The sequence below is a fragment of the Cryptotermes secundus genome, unplaced genomic scaffold (genome assembly GCF_002891405.2).
Source record: "Cryptotermes secundus unplaced genomic scaffold, Csec_1.0 scaffold526, whole genome shotgun sequence".
NCBI classification, from domain to species: domain Eukaryota; kingdom Metazoa; phylum Arthropoda; class Insecta; order Blattodea; family Kalotermitidae; genus Cryptotermes; species Cryptotermes secundus.
The window spans coordinates 1,345,598-1,368,002 of NW_019721013.1; the positions used below are offsets into that span (position 1 = coordinate 1,345,598).

The following is a 22,405-nucleotide window of genomic DNA, read 5'->3' on the forward strand; positions in this document are numbered from 1 at the left end:
GATGATGGGGCAGGTTTTCTCTGAGTACTTCGGTTTCCCCTACCAATCTTCATTCCACCAAATTCTCCACCATCATAATCACCCGGGGCAGGACTCAGAGAAAACCCGCCCCAGCGCCACTTTGTCCATCACAAATCCCTCTTGAGCAGACCCGGGATCGAACCCAGGCCACCACGGTGGGAAGCCAGCGACTAACCGCTTGAGCTATGGCATGCCCTTAGCAGTCACTTAGCTTTGGAGGACTAAAAGCCTGTCAGTTAAACTTTCCTTACCATGTTGAGCAACATCTATACTAAATCTCCGGCAGGACAACCCAAAGGTTCATGGCTGTTAGAATCAAAGTTCACTATTGGCTGTGATCATGAGCCAGTTCCTCTCCTCACAATCTGTCTCCCTAAGACCCATCTTACTAATATAATCTGAAGGATCAGTAGCAAAGCCTGCAGTGGGATCCAGTCATGAACCAGTCCATCCACGCAACCTGTCTTCCAAGGATGTGCAGCTTATTCTCATTCCACCTCTCCAATGTACTGAATATAGGATTTATCTTGCAGACAGAATGGCCCATACATTTACTGGACCACTCAGCCAGTCCAAATGTTTTTGTGTAATAAAAATGAAGAAAAAAAACGGGCCTTGGGCTTGCACTATAGCAATAAAGAGGGAAAATTAGTTTGTTTTGGCAAGGTTATATATGTGATGGTTAATTAAAGACAAAAAACATTTTAATCTAAAATAATTTAATGGTAAGTTTAAATTAATACATTTATTTGATGCATACTGTAAAAATGGCAAGTGTGTTAAGGGCCAACACTTATGTAGAAGTTCCATTTATTTTGAGTTCATGTACGTACTCATTTGTACAAATTCTGTTACTTATTTCATCACAACTGCTTTCAAGAATATTCATTTTGTTGGGTTGTTTCAGTGTATGAAGTCATTCCAACCGCACTGCATATTCACAAGTGTCAACATATTTAACAATTCAAACTGAAGTGTAATTTAGCCTGTTTATTTGTAGTGTCATCTCCAGAACACCAGACTACACTACCATGACTCTGTTACAAATAACTCAGCAAGTCAGATTCAACCGAATCAAAATCTTTCTTCAATAACACTTTTAAGTGCCCCAGTGGTTTCCTTATTTCTGAATTGTTTTCATAACATTAAAAATGAAGTGTGCTTGCTTGATTGTCAAGTTACAGTAACCCCTCAACCAAATGAGAATTGCTCTCATATGTCAGTTCTTGTTTTGGTAAGATTTAACATTTCATAGCAGCAAAAGCTTAAACTGTAGTCTTCTGGGATGATAGCTGTACAATCTCGTGGGCAGTAGTGGTATACCATGAGGATGGAGGCAAGAAGTTCCTCAGAAACACAAGTAATAATGCAACACAGACGACCACAGTGTAAACCTTCCCACTTCTGTTTCAGTTTCTCTCCTAAAGCCAAACATGCCAGTGTTAAATTGGATTGCTCACGAATTGATTCCATCTCTGCAGTGAAAGTCTGGCAATCAGTCAAGTTCTCACAGACCCTCATACATTTAAAACATGCACCACCATGTCATTTTGTGAGTTTGCACATGTAAGAGCTACACTGTCTGTAATAGCATGTTACTCTGTAAATTGATACTGAAATATAGAGATTCTAAAGGGTTCTGATGATAGTGCGTAAGGCTCAGAATTACTGGGATTTTGGAGTTTCTCCATTGTCCAGTATTCAAAATATAAGAAACACAAGGATTCAGAAACTGGATCTGTTTTCCAGTTTTTAGAATACTGGCCAATGGAGAAACTCCAAAACCCCAGTAATTCTGAATACTGAAATTTGTTTGTACAAGTGACCATAACACCTGTGAACCAGTTCCCTTGATCAGTAATACTTTTATATTTATGAGATACAACAAATAATTATTGCATACTTCTAAGTGAAGTCATAGCAGACAGAAGGCGTAGTAATTCCCCTTCTGTCTGTGTCAGTTTGTCAGTGTTGCTCAGACGCACTTCCTCTGGAACTTTGGTGCAGTAGTCTGGAGCAGCCATTGCTTGCTTCAGCTTGCTTACTTGTTGCTCAAGTTGGTCCTGTTTCTTCTGAAGTTTCACTAGCTCCTTGGCTGGATCAATCAGTCCCTGCATACAAATGGGGACATTTCACCAGCTATATATACATATGTAACTCTTCAGTTTTCCATTTAATACCATAGACTTTAATCAGAACACCTAACAATATTATGAATTTTGCTCTGTATACTTGTGACTGCATGGTAGCCATGGTTACTAAGGCAAAGTAAAAGTATCACATTAGAGTTCTAGGTGTGACTTAGTGAGTGTTAATCCTTCTGTAACTAATAATATATATGTTGTGCTACTGAAAAGGAAAGCAACCATCCATAGGCAAAAAATGGTTACTTTTTTAGTGAATATATGTAAAGCAACCATAAATAAGTACGAAAAATAAGCAATCCTTTTTAACATATATAGAAAGTCACTTATTGTTACACTTCTTTAAAGAATTTAGAAGTGGCAAGCAATACTGTTCCTCATTCAAAGAACTCTGTTTTGCAATGTCATGTAAAGACATGTATAATGGTTGTCGCAACTTAGACTATACCGTGACCATCACTGCGGTACACAAAACGTCTATGAAATATTCATTTCTGAAGTCTTCTACCTCTAGTGACAAGATAATTGTTCACAAAGGATACCTACAGTTTTGGTCTAAACCACATATCTTTCTTTTCATAGCTCATTCACTGATGCCAACTGCTCAAATCATACAGGATAGATAGTGAATAATAAATTGGAAGTAAAAGGAAGTGGCTGTGGCCTAATTTAAAGCATTATTTTGGTATTTGCTGTGGTACACAGAGAAAAACTATGAAAACCCTCAGTCAGGAGAGCCAACCTCCAGACTTATTTGAATGTGGGGCATCCAGAATACAAAGCAGGAATGCTGACCACATGACTGGCATTCTGATGCACAATATGGTGTGTGCGCTTGGAACTCCCCATCACTCATACCTTTAGCAACAAGTGCACCTCGCACTTGTCAGACAGTGTCAGTATGGCACAGCCCTGTGGTGGAGACATGCTGAATTCCACTTTGGAACAATATGCCAAGGTACACATGGCAGAACAGTATTTCCGCAGAACAACAGCTATCTCATCAGAACACACCATGTACACTGGAACACAACCGAAAGCAATTGCAAATGAAAAATATTCAGATTTGCTTTTTCTTGTAGGTTATACACTTTCTCTGTTGCAGTGATATGCAGAAGTTTGTGTAAATCATGGTAAGCCATGATACATGTAGTGTCTTAGACAAAATTTCAATGTCTATCACCATGAAGGAGAATCCCTCTTGAAAAAGTAATAGTTACTCAAGTAGTGAAATCCCCTAGCTTTTATGGGACCTGAACATTTAGTGTCATGTTCACAACAGCCCACTACTGTACACTATCCTGAGATACACATGTTGCTGATGACGTTTGAGGGATTAAAATGGTAATTTCAGAACCATGAACAGACTTTCCTCCACAACAAAACCAACAGAAAACTCCAGAGATTCTCACTTGCCCTCACTAAAAACTGTTCTGTACTTCTTTCTTGGCACGCGGTAGCATAGTTGATTGAGGCACTATGCTATAATCTGGGAGGTCATGGGATCAAATCTCAACAAGGTGGATTTTTCAATATACCTAATCCTTCCAGCTGCACTATGGCCCTGGGGTTGACTCAGCCTCTAACAGAAATGAGTACCAAGAATATTCTTGGGGGTAAACGGCGGCTGGCGCATAAGGCTGACAACCTTACCACCATCTATGAGTCAACTGTCTACAGAATGTGGGAACCTCAACATCTGACAACCCTATGGGCCTCCATGGCCTGTTACTTTACTTCTTTCTTGAGCCCTTATATCTGCTACAATCAGAAATGTCTCTCAGTGAGTGGACAAATCTCAAACCATTCCTCATATATTGGATTTGAGTGTCTCAGAGCAGGGACTATGAAAAGTTCTCTGTCTCCTGAGATATACTCGTATTGCTATGCAGTCCAGTGAACATCGACAGAAGTATATACTGCCCCATCTTCAAGGTCAAGGAGGAAGCTAAGAGCAGTTACTCTTCTCTTGTGTATTTTTCTCAGAAAGAGCCAATGGGAGTGCACTGATTGATGCAAATTCCATCCTAGTGCCTTCATTCCCAATATAATATTCATGAATAGCATTTTTATAATACATAATTATAACTGATATCTTGTTTTAATATTGTTAATACAGTAGTGACACAAGGTAAATTAAGACATACCTTCAGTTTTGGTTTTGTTTGGAAGATTGTAATCTGACCTTGCAGACCTAACAATGTGCACAATCTTCTGCACAAATTCAACTTGAGATTCCACTTCAGTATTTCTCCATGGACACTGGAACAGAATTACAGTGTCACAAGCAAGGCATTCAGTTGTGCTGATCTGTCCCAGTCGGTTCCAAATGCTACTGGTTTCTTCTGACCTTACTTGTGAGAGAGACTGTACCAAAGTCTGACAGTAATAGCCATAAAGCATCCCTTTGTTTCATGATTCTGAATAGGAACTGCATCAGACAACTACCACTATCTATGAGTCAACTGTCTAGAAAATGTGTAAGCCTCAACATCGCACAACCCTACTGAATTGAATTGAATGGGCCTCCACTGCCTGTTACAGTGTTAGCTTTACCTGCTTACCTTTCATATGAACTTCAGTATGACATACTAGGATTGAGAATCTCACAGTGCTGACTACAAGAACAGTAAACCCTCAGATGAAAATATGAAAAATGTTGTTCACAGTTGAGTACATACTCTAAAAGACGCATGGCATTTAGGAAGGCAGACAAGTAACTTGTCTGTTCAGACCAAATTTTGACAGTGTCTTCAAACCTGCATTACTATGTTCAAAAACAAGTATAACTTCTGAGTCTTCTATCAATTAAAAAATGCATTGTCTTTTGTATGTTTTAAATAACAGCTTTACAGTGACACCTTCTTACTTATTTTCATTTATTTGTGAGCTTTTTTTTTTTTTTTTTTGTATTCACAAGCAATCTTCAACTTATCCAATACGGGAACACTCATGTGTGCCACAATAATAACATTATACCTCATTTAAATCTGGATACTGTGCAATACAGATGCTAGGAGCATCCTGTCCAGGTATATGTGGAAGCCTTTGAAATAATTCTTCTGTAATGAATGGCATAAACGGTGAGAGCAAGCGAAGACCCACATGAAGACAGGTGTACAAGACTGTCTTGGCTGTCAGAACAGTTGTCGTGTCCTTGCTCTGAAACACTGGCTTCAGGCACTCAAGATATACATCACAAAGTTCATACAACCAAAGATTGTAACAGGCAGTTGTAACCATTGGAAAGTCGTAATTTTCAAATCCCTTGTTACACTGATCCACTGCTGCTGATATGCGACTAAGCATCCACAGGTCCATTGCTGTCTCATTTCCAACAACCTTGAAAAGATATACGATATTAATAATATGAAACAGGGTGCTGAGAATATTTGGACCAAAATGTGATGAAGTGACAGGAGGCTGGAGAAAACTGCATAATGAGGAGCTTCATAACTTGTACTCTTCTCCAAGTATAATTAGAATGATCAAGTCAAAGAGGATGAGATGGGCAGGGCATGTACAATAAGAACACAGAGCTCTTTGGTGAGAAAGCCAGAAGGAAAGCAACCACTATGAAGATGCAACGTAGGTGAGTGGATGATATTAAAATGGATTTTAGAGAGACGATGGGGTGGTATGGACTGGATTGATCTGGTTCAGGATAGCTACCAGTGGAAAACTTCTGTGAACACAGCAATGAACCTTTGGGTTCCACAAAATATTGGGAAATTGTTGAGTAGCTGCGCAACTGGTGCCTTCTTGGGAAGGGCTCAGCTCCATGGAGTTAGTTATTAATAATATGACATAACTTGCAAACCTGGCCACTTTACGGTGAAGTTCAAGAACCTTGTTTCCAAGGTGGGGCAGCCATCAAATTTGCTTATAAACTTAGGTTTGAGCCATTTAAGACCATTTTTATTAATTACCCCACAGTATTCAGGGTAGAATAATATATTTTTCTAAATACTTCCAATTTTTATTATTAATATTTCATAGTTTTCTTTTCTTCATTTTTGGACTTAGTTCCAAAATATCTTAGGGGAAATTTCATCATAAAACATTATACTGTCAGTGAGAAGTGTGCAGTGAAGCACACCCTTATACAGTAATGAAACACCTGACCTGAACAAACTGTATGCTCACCTTGCATCCGCTGCTTCCAAGTTCAGATGATCTGAAACAACTTCTGTCTTCGCCAAAACTACCAATGTGCCTAAACCATCTCTGTAAATGTGGGTACCTTCCTCTAATGCCTGTATCACACACATCAACATTCTCACTCAAACTTTCATATACAGCACAATCAGCATGGGATGGGGTGAATCCATCTATGTAACTGTTATCTGCAAGGTGCAAATTCAAAATTTCCAGAGCTCTGTTCAGCTGCAACACTTCTTTATGCTGCAAGCAGTCTGAAACCACAGACTCAACATTTCCCAACCTAGATGAGTTGATGCATTCATTTCTCTCATGTCCTCTTCCTAATCTTACATTCTGAATCTTCTGATCAGGTCTGAAGTCATCACCCAAATACGTGAGGGCAAATTTCGTTGCATTCCACAATTTATTACAGAAGAATCGGTATCCCTGAACACGAAGGATGTCCAAATTGATATCTCGGCCTAGAAAATTTCAAATTAAAAACTTTGAACAATAGAACCATTATCCCAATTACTACACCCACACACCGTATATATGTCAGATTCGTGTTCCCTCGCCACCTGCATGAATTCCACAGTCATAAGGAACACTGGATCTTGAAGTTACTCTTAAGTCCTCTCATGAGACATTTATCAGACTCTGTATAGAGTACATATGTTTTTAAAAGGAATCATGCATTAATTTTGCATGACATATAATATTCAATGCCAATGGAACCATTTCAAAAGCCATACTATTAAAAAAAAACAATATGTAACACTAATGACAGTCACCTTGTGATACGTATGCACAAAGTGCAAACCTCAGCGCATCAGTACCGCATTCTGGTATGCCATTTGGGTAGTCTTGCTTCTGTCCTTCTTTAGCCTTCTCGATTTCTTTTGGATCCAGATTACTGCCAAGAAGCTGCTGCTGAAGTTTCTAAAGAAATGTCACATTTTATTTCATGCAGTCATCAACACTCACTTAACTTTCAAGAACAGAAGTTGTAATTATGAGTATTTCTTGGGAAACTTAACAATATTCAAAACAACCATACTGTAATGAAGCTTCGCTACTTCATCACTTTCTGGAAAACGTGAGTTGCTCTCAGATCTTCCACTGTTCATATAATGTGGCAAAAACTGTGTATTGTTTTATATCCAGAAGCAATATCTCAATATAGAGAAAGTCAAAGTCAAAATCGAAATACAAAAACAATGAAACAAGTATGACTTAGAACAAGGACTTCACTAGTGCTATCAAAACCATCTGAATCATCAGTTTGTTTACACTGTAAATATATAGAAGACCATCACATAAAACAAGGGCTTCTCTCTGGCAAGTTTGTCATAATGAGTGATTCCTAACTAACCACCACTGTTTCCTGCAATCTTTTTCACCAACTATCCTTGCAATTTTGCTTCCAAAGTTATTGCCAGCAGCCCATAGAGGTCCTGTAAACCCACCCTCTCTGCCCTCTCCTTGCCTAGGAGAAAGTGTATTCCAGAATCTGTGAGTAGCCCACCCACCCCCTCCATGTGTACATCACGTACTGCACCAGGCAGTATCTTTCCCTCCTTGTCACACATGATTCCTCCTCCCCCTGAGCTTCCTCTGGCCTAGATCATGCAATTCAACTAAGCAGGCACATGTTTATGGTTCTGTCACATCAGATATCTACTGTGTTTTGGTTGGTGCAGGATGAAAAATTTTTAAAAACCTTAATCACGGCAATGAAATGGAAAAGCTTAGACCTGAATATGGAACTTGAAATAATATGTCTGTGTGAAGTTGGCAGATCATCAAAACATGAACTGATTAACTTCTTTGACATTGTCTATGAAACTGAAATGTAAAGAGAAAACACAGCATACACTAAACCTAAGCAAAGTAATGCCTTTCCTTCCTTTCATGAGCACATATTTGTGAAATATCTTTTGTGAGCATGTGACAATACATACTGAGATACCATGTGTGAAAACTACATATGGTCATCATCCTGCCAAGGTATCTTCATGTCTCATCTCTCTCAGTTTCAGTTTGTCTTCTTGTTTAAAAAATTATAATTTCTAAGAATGGTTATTCTTATCTCTTTCATACATGAGGGTTGTCCAGTAAGTAACATCCAAGGGTGGCCATGCCATAGCTCAAGCAGTTAGTAGCTGGCTTCCCACCACGGCGGCCCGGGTTCAATCCTGGGTCTGGTCAAGTGGGATTTGTGGTGGACAAAGTGGCACTGGGGCGAGTTTTCTCCGAGTACAGTCAACTCTCGATTATCCGGGGGCGGATTAACCGGTTTGCGGCTTAACCGGGGCTACTGACGCTTTTTTGAGGCTTATATGTTGTTTAACATTCATTCACTTTTGTTTCACATGGCGAGTTGTAACACTATTTTCGCACTAGTGTGAACCGAGCTCTGCATTCTTTGGTCCCGTTATGCTAACACAATGTTCTAGGGTAGGGGTGAAAGAATGCAAGGATTTGTGGAAAGTTTCAAGGACAGATACATCGCCCCAGTTAGTATCTTTGTATTGATCTTCAAGTGCGTTAGCAAAATGTCAGTCTGTAAAAGGAAGCGTGTTGTGTTAAGTATTCAACAGAAAAAGGAAAATGCCGTGAAAAAGTAAACGACAATATTAAATTTTTTTAAGTGTTAAGTGTGAATGTTCGTAAAAAGTGTTGGATGTTGTCGAAGACTGTGATTGAAATAACTAATTCATACTTCAGTGTAATGTAAAAAAAGTATTAAATAGGCCATGAGATGACATAAAAATGAGGTTGAATAAATTTAAATGCAGGTAGGCCTATAGTATTATGAAGGTACAGTATTACAGTGCTACTTTTAATAAAATTTGTCTTAACCGGGTTTTCGATTAATCGTGATTTCCATCCCCACCATTATCCCGGATAATCGAGAGTTGACTGTACTTCGGTTTCCCCTTCCAATCTCCATTCCACCAAATTCTCGATCATAATCACCCAGGCCAAGTTACAATAGTCCAATAAGTGGCCGCTGTGCCAAGTGGACCCAGCTGGACTCCACCACCCCCTAAGCGAATAAGCGAACATCCAAGGGCATTTTACCTCATCCTTCTCACCGACAGAGATATTTGTTACTAAAGCAGAGTAAGGGTACAGATTATCAAGGGAAGAGTAGGGCAAATACTGAAGGGAAAGAAAGGGACAAAGACTGCAAGAAACATATTATTGACATAACACATCTGTCCAGACAATGTTACTAACCTCTAATGTGATGCCTGTGATCACATCCATTGGATCAATCACATTGCCAAGGGACTTGCTCATTTTCCTACCGTGAGCATCTCGAACAATTGGATGGAGGTATACTTCCCGAAATGGAAGTTGTTTCAAGAGCTTCTGGCCAAAGAACACCATCCGAGCAACCCAGAAGAAAAGAATATCATGTCCTGTTTCCAATAGAGTTCCTGGATAAAATGCTCTAAGATCATCTGTCTGAAAAAGAAACAGACCCATCAGAATGCTGAATACAACTGTATTATTTATGGGTGAACAGTGGAACAAAAGACATATTACCTCATCTGGCCAACCAAATATGGAGAATGGAAACAGGCCTGAAGAAAACCATGTATCAAGGACATCTTCATCCTGCTTCAGTGTGATCTTTGAACTTGGAACTCCAAATTTCTTGCATGCCTTATCCAGTGCTTCTTCTCTGTTACGTCCACTGACCCAGTATTCATTATCACTCTCCTAAGGAAAATCAGTTGAGAGATGCATTTGAATAAGAAACCTCACAGACATTGCATTCAGACGATCTTAATAATTTATGTCAATGGCAATATGCAACAGGATCTAAATAAACATGCTCCTAAGTGTATAATAAATATCATTTAGAAGAAATTCTTCTCTTCTTTGGATTTTTGGATTAAGTCATCTGGTCTGTTCCAATTCAGAATTACTTTCAGATAATATGAATCAACAGGCAACTGTCAGGCCATCGCAGGGCCTAAAAACAAACGTTGGAGTGGATAGAGTATTTGTTAGGGCAAGAGCCTGCAAGGGTAATGAGCAGTTCTCATTCACAGTGAAGATAAAACAGCAAATCCTGTGCCGCGTGCATAAAAGTATTGTTATCCACATTCAACTTACACTGCCTGCTGGAATGGAGGCATCATCCACAGCAACAAAATATGCTGGAATTCTGTGACCCCACCACAGCTGTCTCGACACACACCAGTCCCTGTACCAGTAACACATTCTCATTAGTTCCGTACTTAGAGCTGCAAATTATGAGCATTATCTCAGTCACCAGTCTCCTCCTAGTGGCTTCAGAGCTTGAAGGCAGAATCACTACACTTAAGGAAGAGGGAGGAACAAAATCTGTACAACTACCTGCAGCTAACTGCTGTAACATATCAGAGGGCAAGTTCATTCTAACCAACTGCATCGATCAGATTTCTCCTTGAGAAGTTGCTGTCCATTCCACTAGTCAAAAAACTCCCAATATCTTATGGAGCCAGATTTATTCATATCATGTTTGCAAGAGCCTGCAAGTTGATAGTTTTAACAATTTTAATGAAACTGAGCTCACTATAATCAAACAGTATGAAGACTGTGTTTCTAATATCTGCTTGCTATATGACGTTTTCCTTATACATTAAATTTTACTTAGATTGTTTACTGGGGATAAGAACAGCTCCCGTTCACTTCCATTCTTCAACTGACCTAATATTATCCATCCAATGGAACCATATTTTTGTATGGTGTTCAGGAATGATCTTCAGCTCACCATTTCTTACAGCTTCTTTTGCAGATTCTGCCATTTCATCACATCTGACATACCTAGTGGATGTAAAGCACAGTATTTAATTAAACATAAGATCACCACCCAACTTCCCTAAGTACAAAACTGTATAGAATCATCACAACAAACTATTCATCAGATTAGTTATACTGAAATTATACCTTCAGTTGGTAAAATTTGAGTTTTAGTAAAGCAGAAGGAAACCAATATTTGTCAATGCTATATTTCATTTTTTGACTGAAGAGCAGAGCAATTGTAACTGTATATAAAAAGTGAGGGTGTCCACGCCAGTTCAGTGACTGCAACATATTAGAAGAATTCCACCCACACAAGTTTAATCACGTTGATCACTACATCACAATGTTCAAAATTCTAACAGAACTTTCTTAGATTTGAACTAATGCAATATAATCAATACTTAATGTCCACTTTCTATCAATGTAACATATTAAAAATGGTGGAGCTATACCTCCACTCCCCCTTCACTATACTGACTGAGCTATCCTGGCTCCCATTTAGGGGATCAGTGTTCAAAGAACTGTAAAAAACATTACAGGGACTTTGACTGTTATTGCCTGGGAACAGAGATTTTAAATATCACTGTGCTTTAGGGTTGGTAGACACACTATATTAATTCAAGCGTAAGGGTATCAGCAATGCATGCCCAGAAAATGTTAAAAACGTCTACAGAACAAACTCATCTCTTACTGAGTGGGGTAACACCTCTTCAAGATAGTTTCTTACCACCTGTATTGTTTTAATATCTTTATGTGAAGTGGAGGAAAGATAAAGCTAGAGAGGGTTCGTTAGTGTAGGTCACCCTCCTAAATCTGGCTTCAGTTTCTAAAAGCGCACACATATAAACACTATGCATATTCATGTTTTCAGTGAATTACCACTGTGGTTTGATGAGTGGTTCAACCACATCCTTTGATCTGCTACAAATTGGAACCACCATGGGGTTGTTTACAGTTTCTCGATATAATCCTCTTTCCTTCAAAGCCTCAGTTATGGCATTACGTGCATGGAACCTTTTCATACCCTGTAACAAATTGGACATCATATTTTTACTCCTCTTCTTATGTGTCATAAGAATATTACATGTTGCTTATCAACAAAGCTAACTGTGCTTTAAAATTACCTTAAATTAAACTGAGGAATATATGAAATACATAAATCATTGCTGAAGTAATGAAATATAAAACACTGTCAGAAAGCTTCCATCATCTTAACTTTCGTGTTCAGGTCAACAGCCAAAAGACTTCCATCACAAATTTAATTTACTGTCAGCAGGAACATTATACTGTCCTATTCAACCCCCACCCTCTTTCTTGCACAAATTAATTTGGAGTTGGTAGGAGTGGGATTCAACACAAATGTTGGGAAAGGGATAACATAACCCTCAGTGCAAGAAAAAATACCATAAATAAAACAAACTGTTACGTCTAGCACACATTCTTGCTAGAAGAGAAATATTTCCCCACTGCATACCCCAAAATATGAACAGTCATTTGAGTTTTTTTTTCTTTCAAGTCACACATATTTTGGGTCCTCGTTTAAATTATGACAACTGAAGAATTTACTCACAGAAAACATTCCATAATCACCAATGATATATCCATCATCACTAAAAATAGTGATAAAAGGAAGATTGTGACGTCTGCCAATATCATAATCATTGGGATCATGCGCAGGAGTTATTTTGACAGCACCTGAAACACAAATGTTGTGACTTGGCCCACAGCATTGCTCATGGCAACATGCCTGCAGCATAAAATATTGCACTACAACTATAGTCAGTGCTTATAACACCATGTTCTCAGGATTACCTTTATTTAGAGCTTTCACTAATGACTCCAATGTTGGTACACTGTTTCATTTTATTTACTTTTGGTTTCTTTAATCACCCTTTCAATTGCTCAGATGATACAGTATCAAATTACAGGATGATTACTAAACAGTTAGTTGGAAAAGGGTGGAAAGAATTGGTTCTGGCCTTACTTACGGTACAATCATAGCATCTGCCTGGAGAAGCTGATGAAAATCATGAAAACCTCATTCAGGACAGCCAGTCTCCAGGCTGAGGTCTGAACCTCGAAAACCCTGAATACAAATCAACAATGGTACCAGCCCTACCACAATTCCTGTCTGAAGTTTCTCACCTGTGCCAAATTCCCTGTCCACAAAGTCATCACACACAATTGGCAGTTTCCTATCACAGAAAGGATGCACAACAAATTTGCCATGCAGATGCTTGTAACGTGTGTCTTCAGGATGCACTGCAACAGCCGTATCTCCCAACATGGTCTCCACACGTGTAGTGGCCACCACCACCTCATCCTCACCACCTTCCACTGTATATGCAAAAGAGACCAACACGCCAAACTCCACCTTCTCCGTGTAGCCCGGTACTGAGAGCAATGTGCGACCACTCAACTCAATTTTGTCCACCTGTAACATAATGCTGTTATTCACAATGAGGCAGATGTTATAAGCCATGACTGAGGGTTTTATGGTGTTGAAGAGTCATGCTGTGGTCCTCTGAGTGCAGTCTGGTAGGCAGTTGTCAATGTTTCTTGGAGACATTGTAACCCACCTACAAATTGGATGATGCAAAATGAACATGCAATGTTAATGCTACTGTGCTGCATTCCACAGCTGACAACACAGGGAGCACAGGGTCCCCAAATCCAAATTTAGGTGCCTAATCCACATGACAGCTGGAAAAGTGTACAGCATACTACACAGTGGCAAATTTGCAAGGAAGGTATATTCACAGCAGTGATGTGACGATTCAGACTGTCTCACAAGTTACAACTGTGTGTAATCTTGTGGTGAATACCAACATTTTGGAGGAACATGCTGCCTCTATCTTCTGGGTATAAAGCAAACTGACTGAGGTGTGGCTACATTATAGAGGGAGGGCAGTGAATGCAAATGCAGAACAGGAAAGGCCCTAAAAGGAACCCTCCAGAAGGAAGACCAAGGTCAAGTTAGTAGTAGTGCACACCTGTGCTCAAAGAGATGGCCCTTTTAGGGCCTTTCCTATTCCATTCCTATTGGCCACCCTTGTATTGGCAACTGATAATTGAGGAGCTATTTCAAGGAAATAGTGGCTCCAGTCTAGAAAACCGAAATTAACGGCCGTGGAGATTCGTTGCGCTGACCACGAGACACCCTCTATCTGCAAAAGTTTGTACTAAAAACTTTGACGACAAGCTGCAGTTGCTCAGTTGGTATAGTTCGCTTGCAGACTACAGGCCACAGAGTTTGTTTTTTTCTTGTTTTTGTGTAGCCAACTAACATCCAGCTCGCTTTATTTCTACCCTGAAGATGGAGGCAAGAGGTACCTTGAAAAGTTGATAACTGCATACAAGACTACAAGGTGTCACAAGTCAAAAGCCAACCTGAAAAGGTATAATATTTATGCCTGAGTGTTCACAACACTGATATACAAATATATCACCATGTACTTCGCTCAGCAGCTGTTAGCATAAATCAGCCATATCAGATCAGACAAACAGCTTTAACAGTTGACAAATCTACAGAGAAATTTTGATCTGATGTAGCTCAACCTCAACTTTGCTAAGCATCTTGTGAGTTTATTTACTGGTCTGAATTCAGTCAAAATCTGCCAGTTTGAACCAAGGTGTTCCATATAAAGATAATTATTCCAGTATGATTTTGTGCAAGTGTCTGTGATACTTCCAGTAATCACCAACAGACTGGAACAGTGCAAACTAAGTTACCCACAGAAATACAGAAAGCTAATGACTACCATACAAACCTCAATATCAGAAATAGCAGATTTCAATGTGCAAGACCAGTTCACTAGCCTATTGCTACGATAAATAACCCCTTCGTCATGCAACCGGACAAAGGCTTCAGTCACAGCTCTACACAACTGCGGATCCATAGTAAAACGGGCTCTTGTCCAATCAAAAGAGGAACCCAGCTTGCGCAACTGCAGATAGATTGTGTCACCCTTCCTAAAACAAAAAACAGACTTTAATATTATAACCAGATAAAAAGAAGTGGCATGACAATGCACACAATACAAGACAATCTGACATGTCACTTTTCACTGAAATGAAGTATGGTTAAATAATGCTGTTGTCTCTTGCCAAGTAAGGATCCTACTGACCTTGTCAAAAAACAGAGTTCGTAAGTTAAAAATGTGCTATAACGGGGGCCATGCAGTCCTTAAAGCAGGATGTGGATCAGGCAAAGAAACACAGAATATCACAGGAATAGGAGTAGGAAGTGTCTTTTCATGTTTTGTGTTTCTGCTGTATATCAAGTGTCAATTATGCTCAGTGTCATGCATACTTCTAGTATTCAGGTATTCATAATGCTTTAAAGCAAATAAGTGACTGTTGAGAATTATACAGTATGCGCCAAAAATGCAGTACTGAAACTCGCGCGTCTCAAACTCGCATGTGCATTTGTCGATGGGGCATAGCTCCAGACGCATGTGTTCCCAGTAGTGAAAAGGAAGTAGTGTTGTGCAGTTGTTGGAAATGGGTCTCTTGACAGAGGAAATAGTATTCATAGTTAAGTATTATTTCTGCTCATATGGAAGTGGTTGCCAGAAAACTCACTTCTTTGGTTTAGAGCAGCCATATGTTATCATCCAGAAACCCTTACATAGTACATGTGTGACGATATGGTGTGCCGTCTCAGCACATGGTATATTAGGCCCCTATTTCATTGAGGATGAGGAAAACTACAGGGACATGGTGATCGGACCATTTCATCAGGATTTGAGAAGGTTCTGTCGTGCAAGGGGCCGTCACATGAATAGACAGTGGTATCAACAGGACGTCTTTTCATTTCAGTACTGTATTTTGGCACATACTGTACTTTTGACTTGTCAGTTAAACCACAAATCAAACACCTATACATACTCTCTACGCCATTCCCAAATCTTTTCAATGAACTTCTCTCGTCCCATGTCATGTCTAGTCTTATTCTCTTCCCTCCAGACTTTCTTCTCAACCACAACTTGTGTTGCAATACCAGCATGGTCACAGCCAGGATTCCAAAGGACAGTTCGCCCTTTCATTCGATGCCTGTCCACAGCAGCATGAAATGGCAGTAAGAATATTTGGTTACTTCACAGTCTGTAAGAAAACTGAGGCAACTAATTTATCAAGCTACAGCATTATAAGAATGTTACTGTCCACATGAGTTCTTGTTTCTTTTCTTGTGGTGTTGTCAGTAGCTAAAGTCTCTCTCTGTGTATGCGTGTACAGAGAGAGCTGAATGGCAGGACAGATTCATTCATTCATTCTTTCCTTTATTTTCCATATATCCATACAGGTAACAAACCTAGGATGTGGAAATGGTCCCTTTGAAAATATATATATCAAGACACATTTACAAAATTACACGAGTCACACAATAAAAATCACTTACATTAATCAATTAACATAAATAATATAAACTAAAAAATGTGATAAGATAATTTAAATATAACTTACTATAAAACTTGAATTAATAATTTTATTTTAATAACCTATATTAACTGAATTAAATACATTACAAATTTACACACTTATGACCAATTATGTTGATAATATTCATTCTTGCAATAAAGAACTTCTTCAATGCAGATTTAAAACTTCTCTCATCAGTAGCCAACATTTTTATTGTTTGAGGAAGATGATTAAAAAATTTAATACCTGATATGTACGCACCTTTATTAGATTTTTTTAGGTTAACTGCAGGTAAATATAAATTATTGAGGGCTCTAGTTTTGTATTTGTGAACCTCACTGTTAAAATTAAATAATTGTTTATTATTAATTGTGTATAAAAGTAATGAATGTGTGTACTGAGAGTAGAACGTCATTATTTCCAAATTCTTGAAATGTCCCAACAAGACTCTCTTGGTCTAGAATTTGTTATAATTCTAATAACTTTCTTTTGCAATATAAAAACTTCGTTAACACAGAAAGAGCCACCCCAAAAATTTACCATAACTTATGACAGAATGTATATGAGCAAACTAAATTAGCTTTAACATATCTAAAGGGACCATATATTTTATATTTCTCAATGCATAACATGCAATGGAAATTTTATTAATAACATAATCAATATGCTGCTGCCACGAAAGAGTATCATCAGTAATTAATTTTATGCATGATCAATTTGAAATGATATGGAAGGAGCTGGTCATGACATTTCTCTGTGTGAAGAACAAACAATATTCACAGCATAACAAAAAAGAACCGAATAAACTCTAAGTCTCTCCCTCAGACAGTGTTAATAACATAGCACTGGCAACAAGGGACAGGTACCATGGCTAGAGAGGACTCAGCTTTGCCCAGGCTCCAAGCCTTGGTGGGTTCTTTTACACCTTCAAGCAGCCCAAGCTTAACTGAAAATTTGATTTTTTTCATTCTGGTCCGTCACACTAACACTGCTATGATTGTGAAACTTTTGACTTTATACATATTGTGCATTATAGGATATAAGTGTATGTATTTTAAATCAAAACACCTATTGTGATGGTAGTTTCCAGGTTGTAATGATGTTCCCTCTGAATATGGCCTGTAAGGACTGAAACATGTAAGGGAGATAAGTTTTAATGTAGTAAAACCTTATTGTCACATTGGATGGAGTGGTTTGTATTTTTAACTGAAAATATTATTAATTTTCTTAACATATTTTAAATGCAATTATAAAGCTAAATATATATATAAAAATGAAAAACAAAAAAAAAATTGTATGAAGGTGACTTCAAGCTTATCTATAATCTTTTACTGATTCAAAATTTATGCCTTTCAGCTTCACAATTCTGACAATCAGCTCTGCACAGCCAGCAACAAAGCATCATGCTTTTGGCATGTTTAGGTTGGGATGAGGGGTTGTCAGATACTGTATGGGGACCCACACTCTTAAGCTACACTTGCACACCCACATCTCTGACAATGACTGGCAACATTAATCCTATGAAAATTATAAGACTGGATGTAAAAGATAAAAATGTGTACGAAAATAATAGTTTTACCATCTTGTAAGTGCATCCTGAATTGCATTTGTAAGAGCATGGCCAAGATGTAATGAACCAGTCACATTTGGAGGAGGAATCACCATCACAAACTTCCCTTTGGGATTGGCTTCTAGCACACTCTTCCTCTGAAAATAAACATCAAATGTAACACAGCACACACTTAATTATGAGGCCACAGCAAAATCTGCAGAAGGCAGAACCTGTGACACACAGTCACTATCCACTTATATCACATCAGTTATCTTGTCTTTAATACTCTAATCACTGCAGTTCTGGCTTTGATCCCTGCCTCTGACAGTAAAAGTAAATTAATAATAATAATAAAATTAAAAAAAACAGCCATTAATTAAAGAACCTAACATATATCCACTTGTAAGATTTGAGGCTTTCACGGCAGTGACTATGAAGAAAGCAGTCTTCTGGGATTTGGCACCGTGGATATGTGGTGTTAACCGACATTTCGGAGGAACGTATCGCCTCCATCTTCAGGGTAGAAGGAAAAATATAAGAAATCTGCAAGCGAAGAGACTGTGAGAACTGGTAAAAGCAGACCAGTCTTATATTTTTCCTTCTACCCTGAAGATGGAGGCGATACGTTCCTCCGAAACGTCGGTTAACACCACATATCCACGGTGCCAAATCCCAGAAGACTGCTTTCTTCACATATACATTTTCCAAAAATATCATTAATATGAGATATATGGAACAACAAATTTTTCCCATACAATTTTGGCACCCCGGCACATGTCTCCTATATTTCTACAAAATGAAATGTTTGTTCCTTCGCACCCCATACTCTGGCTTGAAGAACCCCTGCTTCTCCCACCAACTGTACCATGCTGCTTCAACAAACTGTGGGCTGTACGCATCAGGCATAGGACACGTTGTATCCTTCTTCTCTCCCTCTGGTGTTGGAATGCTGTATATGGCTGCCTCTCTCACTTCCTTTTTCTTTTCCTTCTTCTGCAATACCAAGAAAAATTCCATTATCAATTAATACATCACAGTTGTTTGCAAATCAACCATCCAATAGAATCACATCACTTTCTCAGTACTATCTCCCCTTGAAATGTTAAAAACAATTTTAAAGAGAACAACGAAAGGCATACCAATATCCCATTATAATTTGCCTAATCATGAGTCTACCAATATGAACGTTGAGTCGTGAATGATTATGAATGCAATTACTGTCATAAAAGGAAATTGGGATCAGCACCAAAAAGATTAATAAAAAACCGGACTGCAATCTTTGAGCTTAGTTATCTCAACTTAGAACAGATCAGGAAATATATACAATTATGGCACATCCACGCTCTTATTACCTCTAGATTTTCAATTCACTAGTGCAAACTATTGATTTTTTCAACTGACCCAATCCTTCCAGCTGCTCTATGGACCTGGGGTCAACTAAGCCTCTAGGAATCTTCCTGGGGATAAAGGGTGGCCAGCGCATAAGGCTGACATCGCCACCACCCTGTGAGCCAACTCTCTAGAAAATGTGGAAAGCCAACATCTCATAACCCTATGGTTACAGGGAGAGGTTTACCTTTTTACATCAAATTGATGTTGTCTCATAAATAGCATAAAAATTGATTTTTCAAGCAAATATATATAAAGTATTTTAAATGTGTCCTTGCACACTTAACACAGTAAACACTTAAATGCTGAAATCGTGCAAATTATAAACAAAGAAAAAAAGTAGTTTCATCTTCTGGACTATACCACAACACAACCCACTGAATGTAAACCGATGTTTCAGAGGAGCATGTCACCTCCAACTTCAAGGTCAAAGAATAAGCCAAGCAAGAAAGCAGTGCGACGCAGGTAGCAACTTCTACCAGGTTCACTTGGCCTCTTGACTTTAAATGGACTACATAGCATTACATCCAAGAAGATAGAACTCTTCATAACCACCAGTGGTTGGCCATGACTACTGTTACCCCCCCCCCTTCCTGAACACACCTCCAACAATGAATGAATGAATGAATAGAAACTTCATATTCTGCCTGCCTCACACCCCAGAAAGGTATCTTGATGAGGCTATTCACGGTATCAAATTAGATTAGAGAAACATCTGCCTTGCCTCTTCATATCTATTAAAAGAGCACTGTAGACAATAACAATAACAATAACAATAACAATAATAATAATAATAATAATAATAATAATAATAATTTGATTCAGTTCATGTTTATTTATGTGCAAACTTATCAGCACAGAGGCCAATTACAAAGTTAGCATGAGTACAGAGAAATACACAAAAATAAAGAACGAAATACAAAACATGACAGTCTATACAATGGCAATAAATTAGTAATAAAGTAAAGTAAAGCAATCCCTGTACCAGGCCGTGAAGGCCCATAGGGTTATGAGACGTTGAGGGTCCCACATTATCTATACAATCGGCTCACAGATGGTGGTAAGGTTGTCAGCCATACACGCTGGCTGCCCTTTACTCCCCAGGAAAATTATTTAATTAATTCCTGATACTCATTTCTGTTAGAGGCTGAGTCAACCCCAGGGCCATAGTGTGGCTGGAAGGATTAGGTCAATTGAAAAAAATCCAGTGACCTCATTGGGACTTGAACCCGTGACCTTCCAGCTTGTAGCACAGCCCCTCAACCAACAACGCCACCGCGTAATTCCAAGACAAATAATAATAATCTGTATATTATATTATTGACCTTCATCAATAGGATAATGCTTTGCACCTATTAGTTGTGAGCATTTCAAAAAGACACTACTGTCATTTCCATCTGAAAGGCAACAGAACAGAAAACGAAAGAATATGTGTATCAGCTCTCATGAATTCTAGTTGAGTGATATAGCAGACAATATTATGGTTTTCCAAAGGCGAAATTTGAGGTAACACATCATGGAAGTGTTTTTTTTTTATTATTATTATTTTGTTGGTGCATACCATTATTACTCTGCATAAAACACAATATTAACTATCTCAAAACCGTTAGATCTATGGAAATATGATACCTGGCATAAAATGTATGTTCGATTTTTCTCTACAATTGGGCAGATACAGTTGAAGTCCTCACAGGAACGCATTCAAGTCTTCGTGTAAAGATCCCGTTATTGTTATGCGATAATCAAAAACTGAATGGATCAATACATGTTTGTAAACTCCCCAACGTCAAATTTCAGCGGTTACCGACAAGTTATATGCAGACAGGTGGTCAGGTAGCTCATTTTTGTAACTTTTCGTTATGAAAAGGGGGGGGGAGGATGAGTTAGACCATTGTTGCGGTGGTCCTCCCGCTGATAGTTAAAAATCGTGGCTACGCTGTCACTGCAAGTAAAATGATTCGAAATGTGAAATCGATTTAATTTGTGTAAGTCTTAATAATTACGGTATACTGAAAATTCTGGTGCATTCCCAAAAACAGGGGAGTGCGCAACTTTCAAACACCGAAAAAGCGCTTACTATATCACACACTGCCATATGTAAGCTAGAACTTCTGCATCCGATACCAATAATACAAACCTCGACTTTTTCTTTCGTTTGTACTGGCGCATCCTTTTGCTTATCCTTCTTCTGTTTAAATTTATCAAGTTTTGCTATCTTCTTTGCTTCTTTTTGCAACTGCTTTGCAGTTTTGGGGGGCTCTTCCGAATGGCCACATTTACTTCCAAGGCCGTTGGCATTTCCACTGAGGCCTTCGACATTTCCGTTCACAATACATACGCTTTCAGACATTTTTTGCGAATGAAGTTTACTTTTCAGCACACGTTAAATACTCACTCGCAGCCTAACAGAACGAAAGCCTAAACTTGCTTCAGCCACATTGATACTACCTTCACGACCGTTCACGATAACCACGCGATAGAACTTGCCTAACCAACCCACATCAACGTGACGTCGGGATCCTGATCCGTACCTTCAGTCGTATCACTATGCAACTAAAACCTGCATTACAGCGATTACAGCATACAGCACGATACAGCGTGTTTCGCGCAGCGAGTGAGGCCATGTTACACAGTACGTCAAACAATGCGAGAGGCCATGTTACACAGTACGTGAAACAATGCGAGGGATTTAAAAAAATGGCATGTGCATCATAAGAAATCTGAGGTTTTCGGTGTGTCTGTGAAGAATGTTACTGTCTGGTATGTGATGCTGTGTAAACTGCATTCCATGGATCCAAAGTTAGTCAAAATGACTGTAGGATGTGGAATATGCCTCCATCTTCACTGTCGAAGGGCAAGCAACAAGGAAACGGAGAACAGGGTAAATAAAAAACTTGCTTGCTTTGCTTACTACTTGATCCAGAAGAAT

The 22,405-nt window shown here is 38.7% G+C and overlaps 1 protein-coding gene across 1 annotated transcript; it reads right to left on the reverse strand.

Moving 5' to 3' along the window:
* Nucleotides 1-1,749: 1,749 nt before the first annotated feature.
* LOC111875254 (valine--tRNA ligase) lies at nucleotides 1,750-22,041 on the reverse strand. The gene is made up of 18 exons (XM_023871327.2): nucleotides 21,614-22,041; nucleotides 18,907-19,080; nucleotides 18,115-18,242; nucleotides 16,005-16,169; nucleotides 14,885-15,086; nucleotides 13,260-13,548; nucleotides 12,685-12,809; nucleotides 11,994-12,139; nucleotides 11,019-11,135; nucleotides 10,443-10,533; nucleotides 9,867-10,043; nucleotides 9,555-9,785; nucleotides 7,103-7,250; nucleotides 6,312-6,790; nucleotides 5,145-5,507; nucleotides 4,313-4,427; nucleotides 3,024-3,187; nucleotides 1,750-2,132 (listed from the first exon to the last, which is right to left on the reverse strand). The coding sequence occupies exons 1-18, from the start codon at nucleotides 21,824-21,826 to the stop codon at nucleotides 1,914-1,916; spliced, it is 3,546 nt and encodes a 1,181-aa protein (XP_023727095.1). The 5' UTR covers nucleotides 21,827-22,041; the 3' UTR covers nucleotides 1,750-1,913.
* Between the last annotated feature and the right edge of the window lie 364 nt (nucleotides 22,042-22,405).

What these genes read in the sequence shown, in the direction of transcription:
- LOC111875254 (XM_023871327.2), bottom strand. Translation starts at nt 21,826, where the DNA reads ATGTCTGAAAGCGTATGTATTGTGAACGGAAATGTCGAAGGCCTCAGT. An exon ending in TTGGAAGCAGCGGATGCAAG is followed by an intron (nt 5,508 to 6,311) that starts GTGAGCATACAG and finishes TATCTTTTCAAG; the next exon opens with GTTGTTGGAAATGAGACAGC. An exon ending in AGTATCCAGATTTAAATGAG is followed by an intron (nt 4,428 to 5,144) that starts GTATAATGTTAT and finishes ATTCTGTTCCAG; the next exon opens with TGTCCATGGAGAAATACTGA.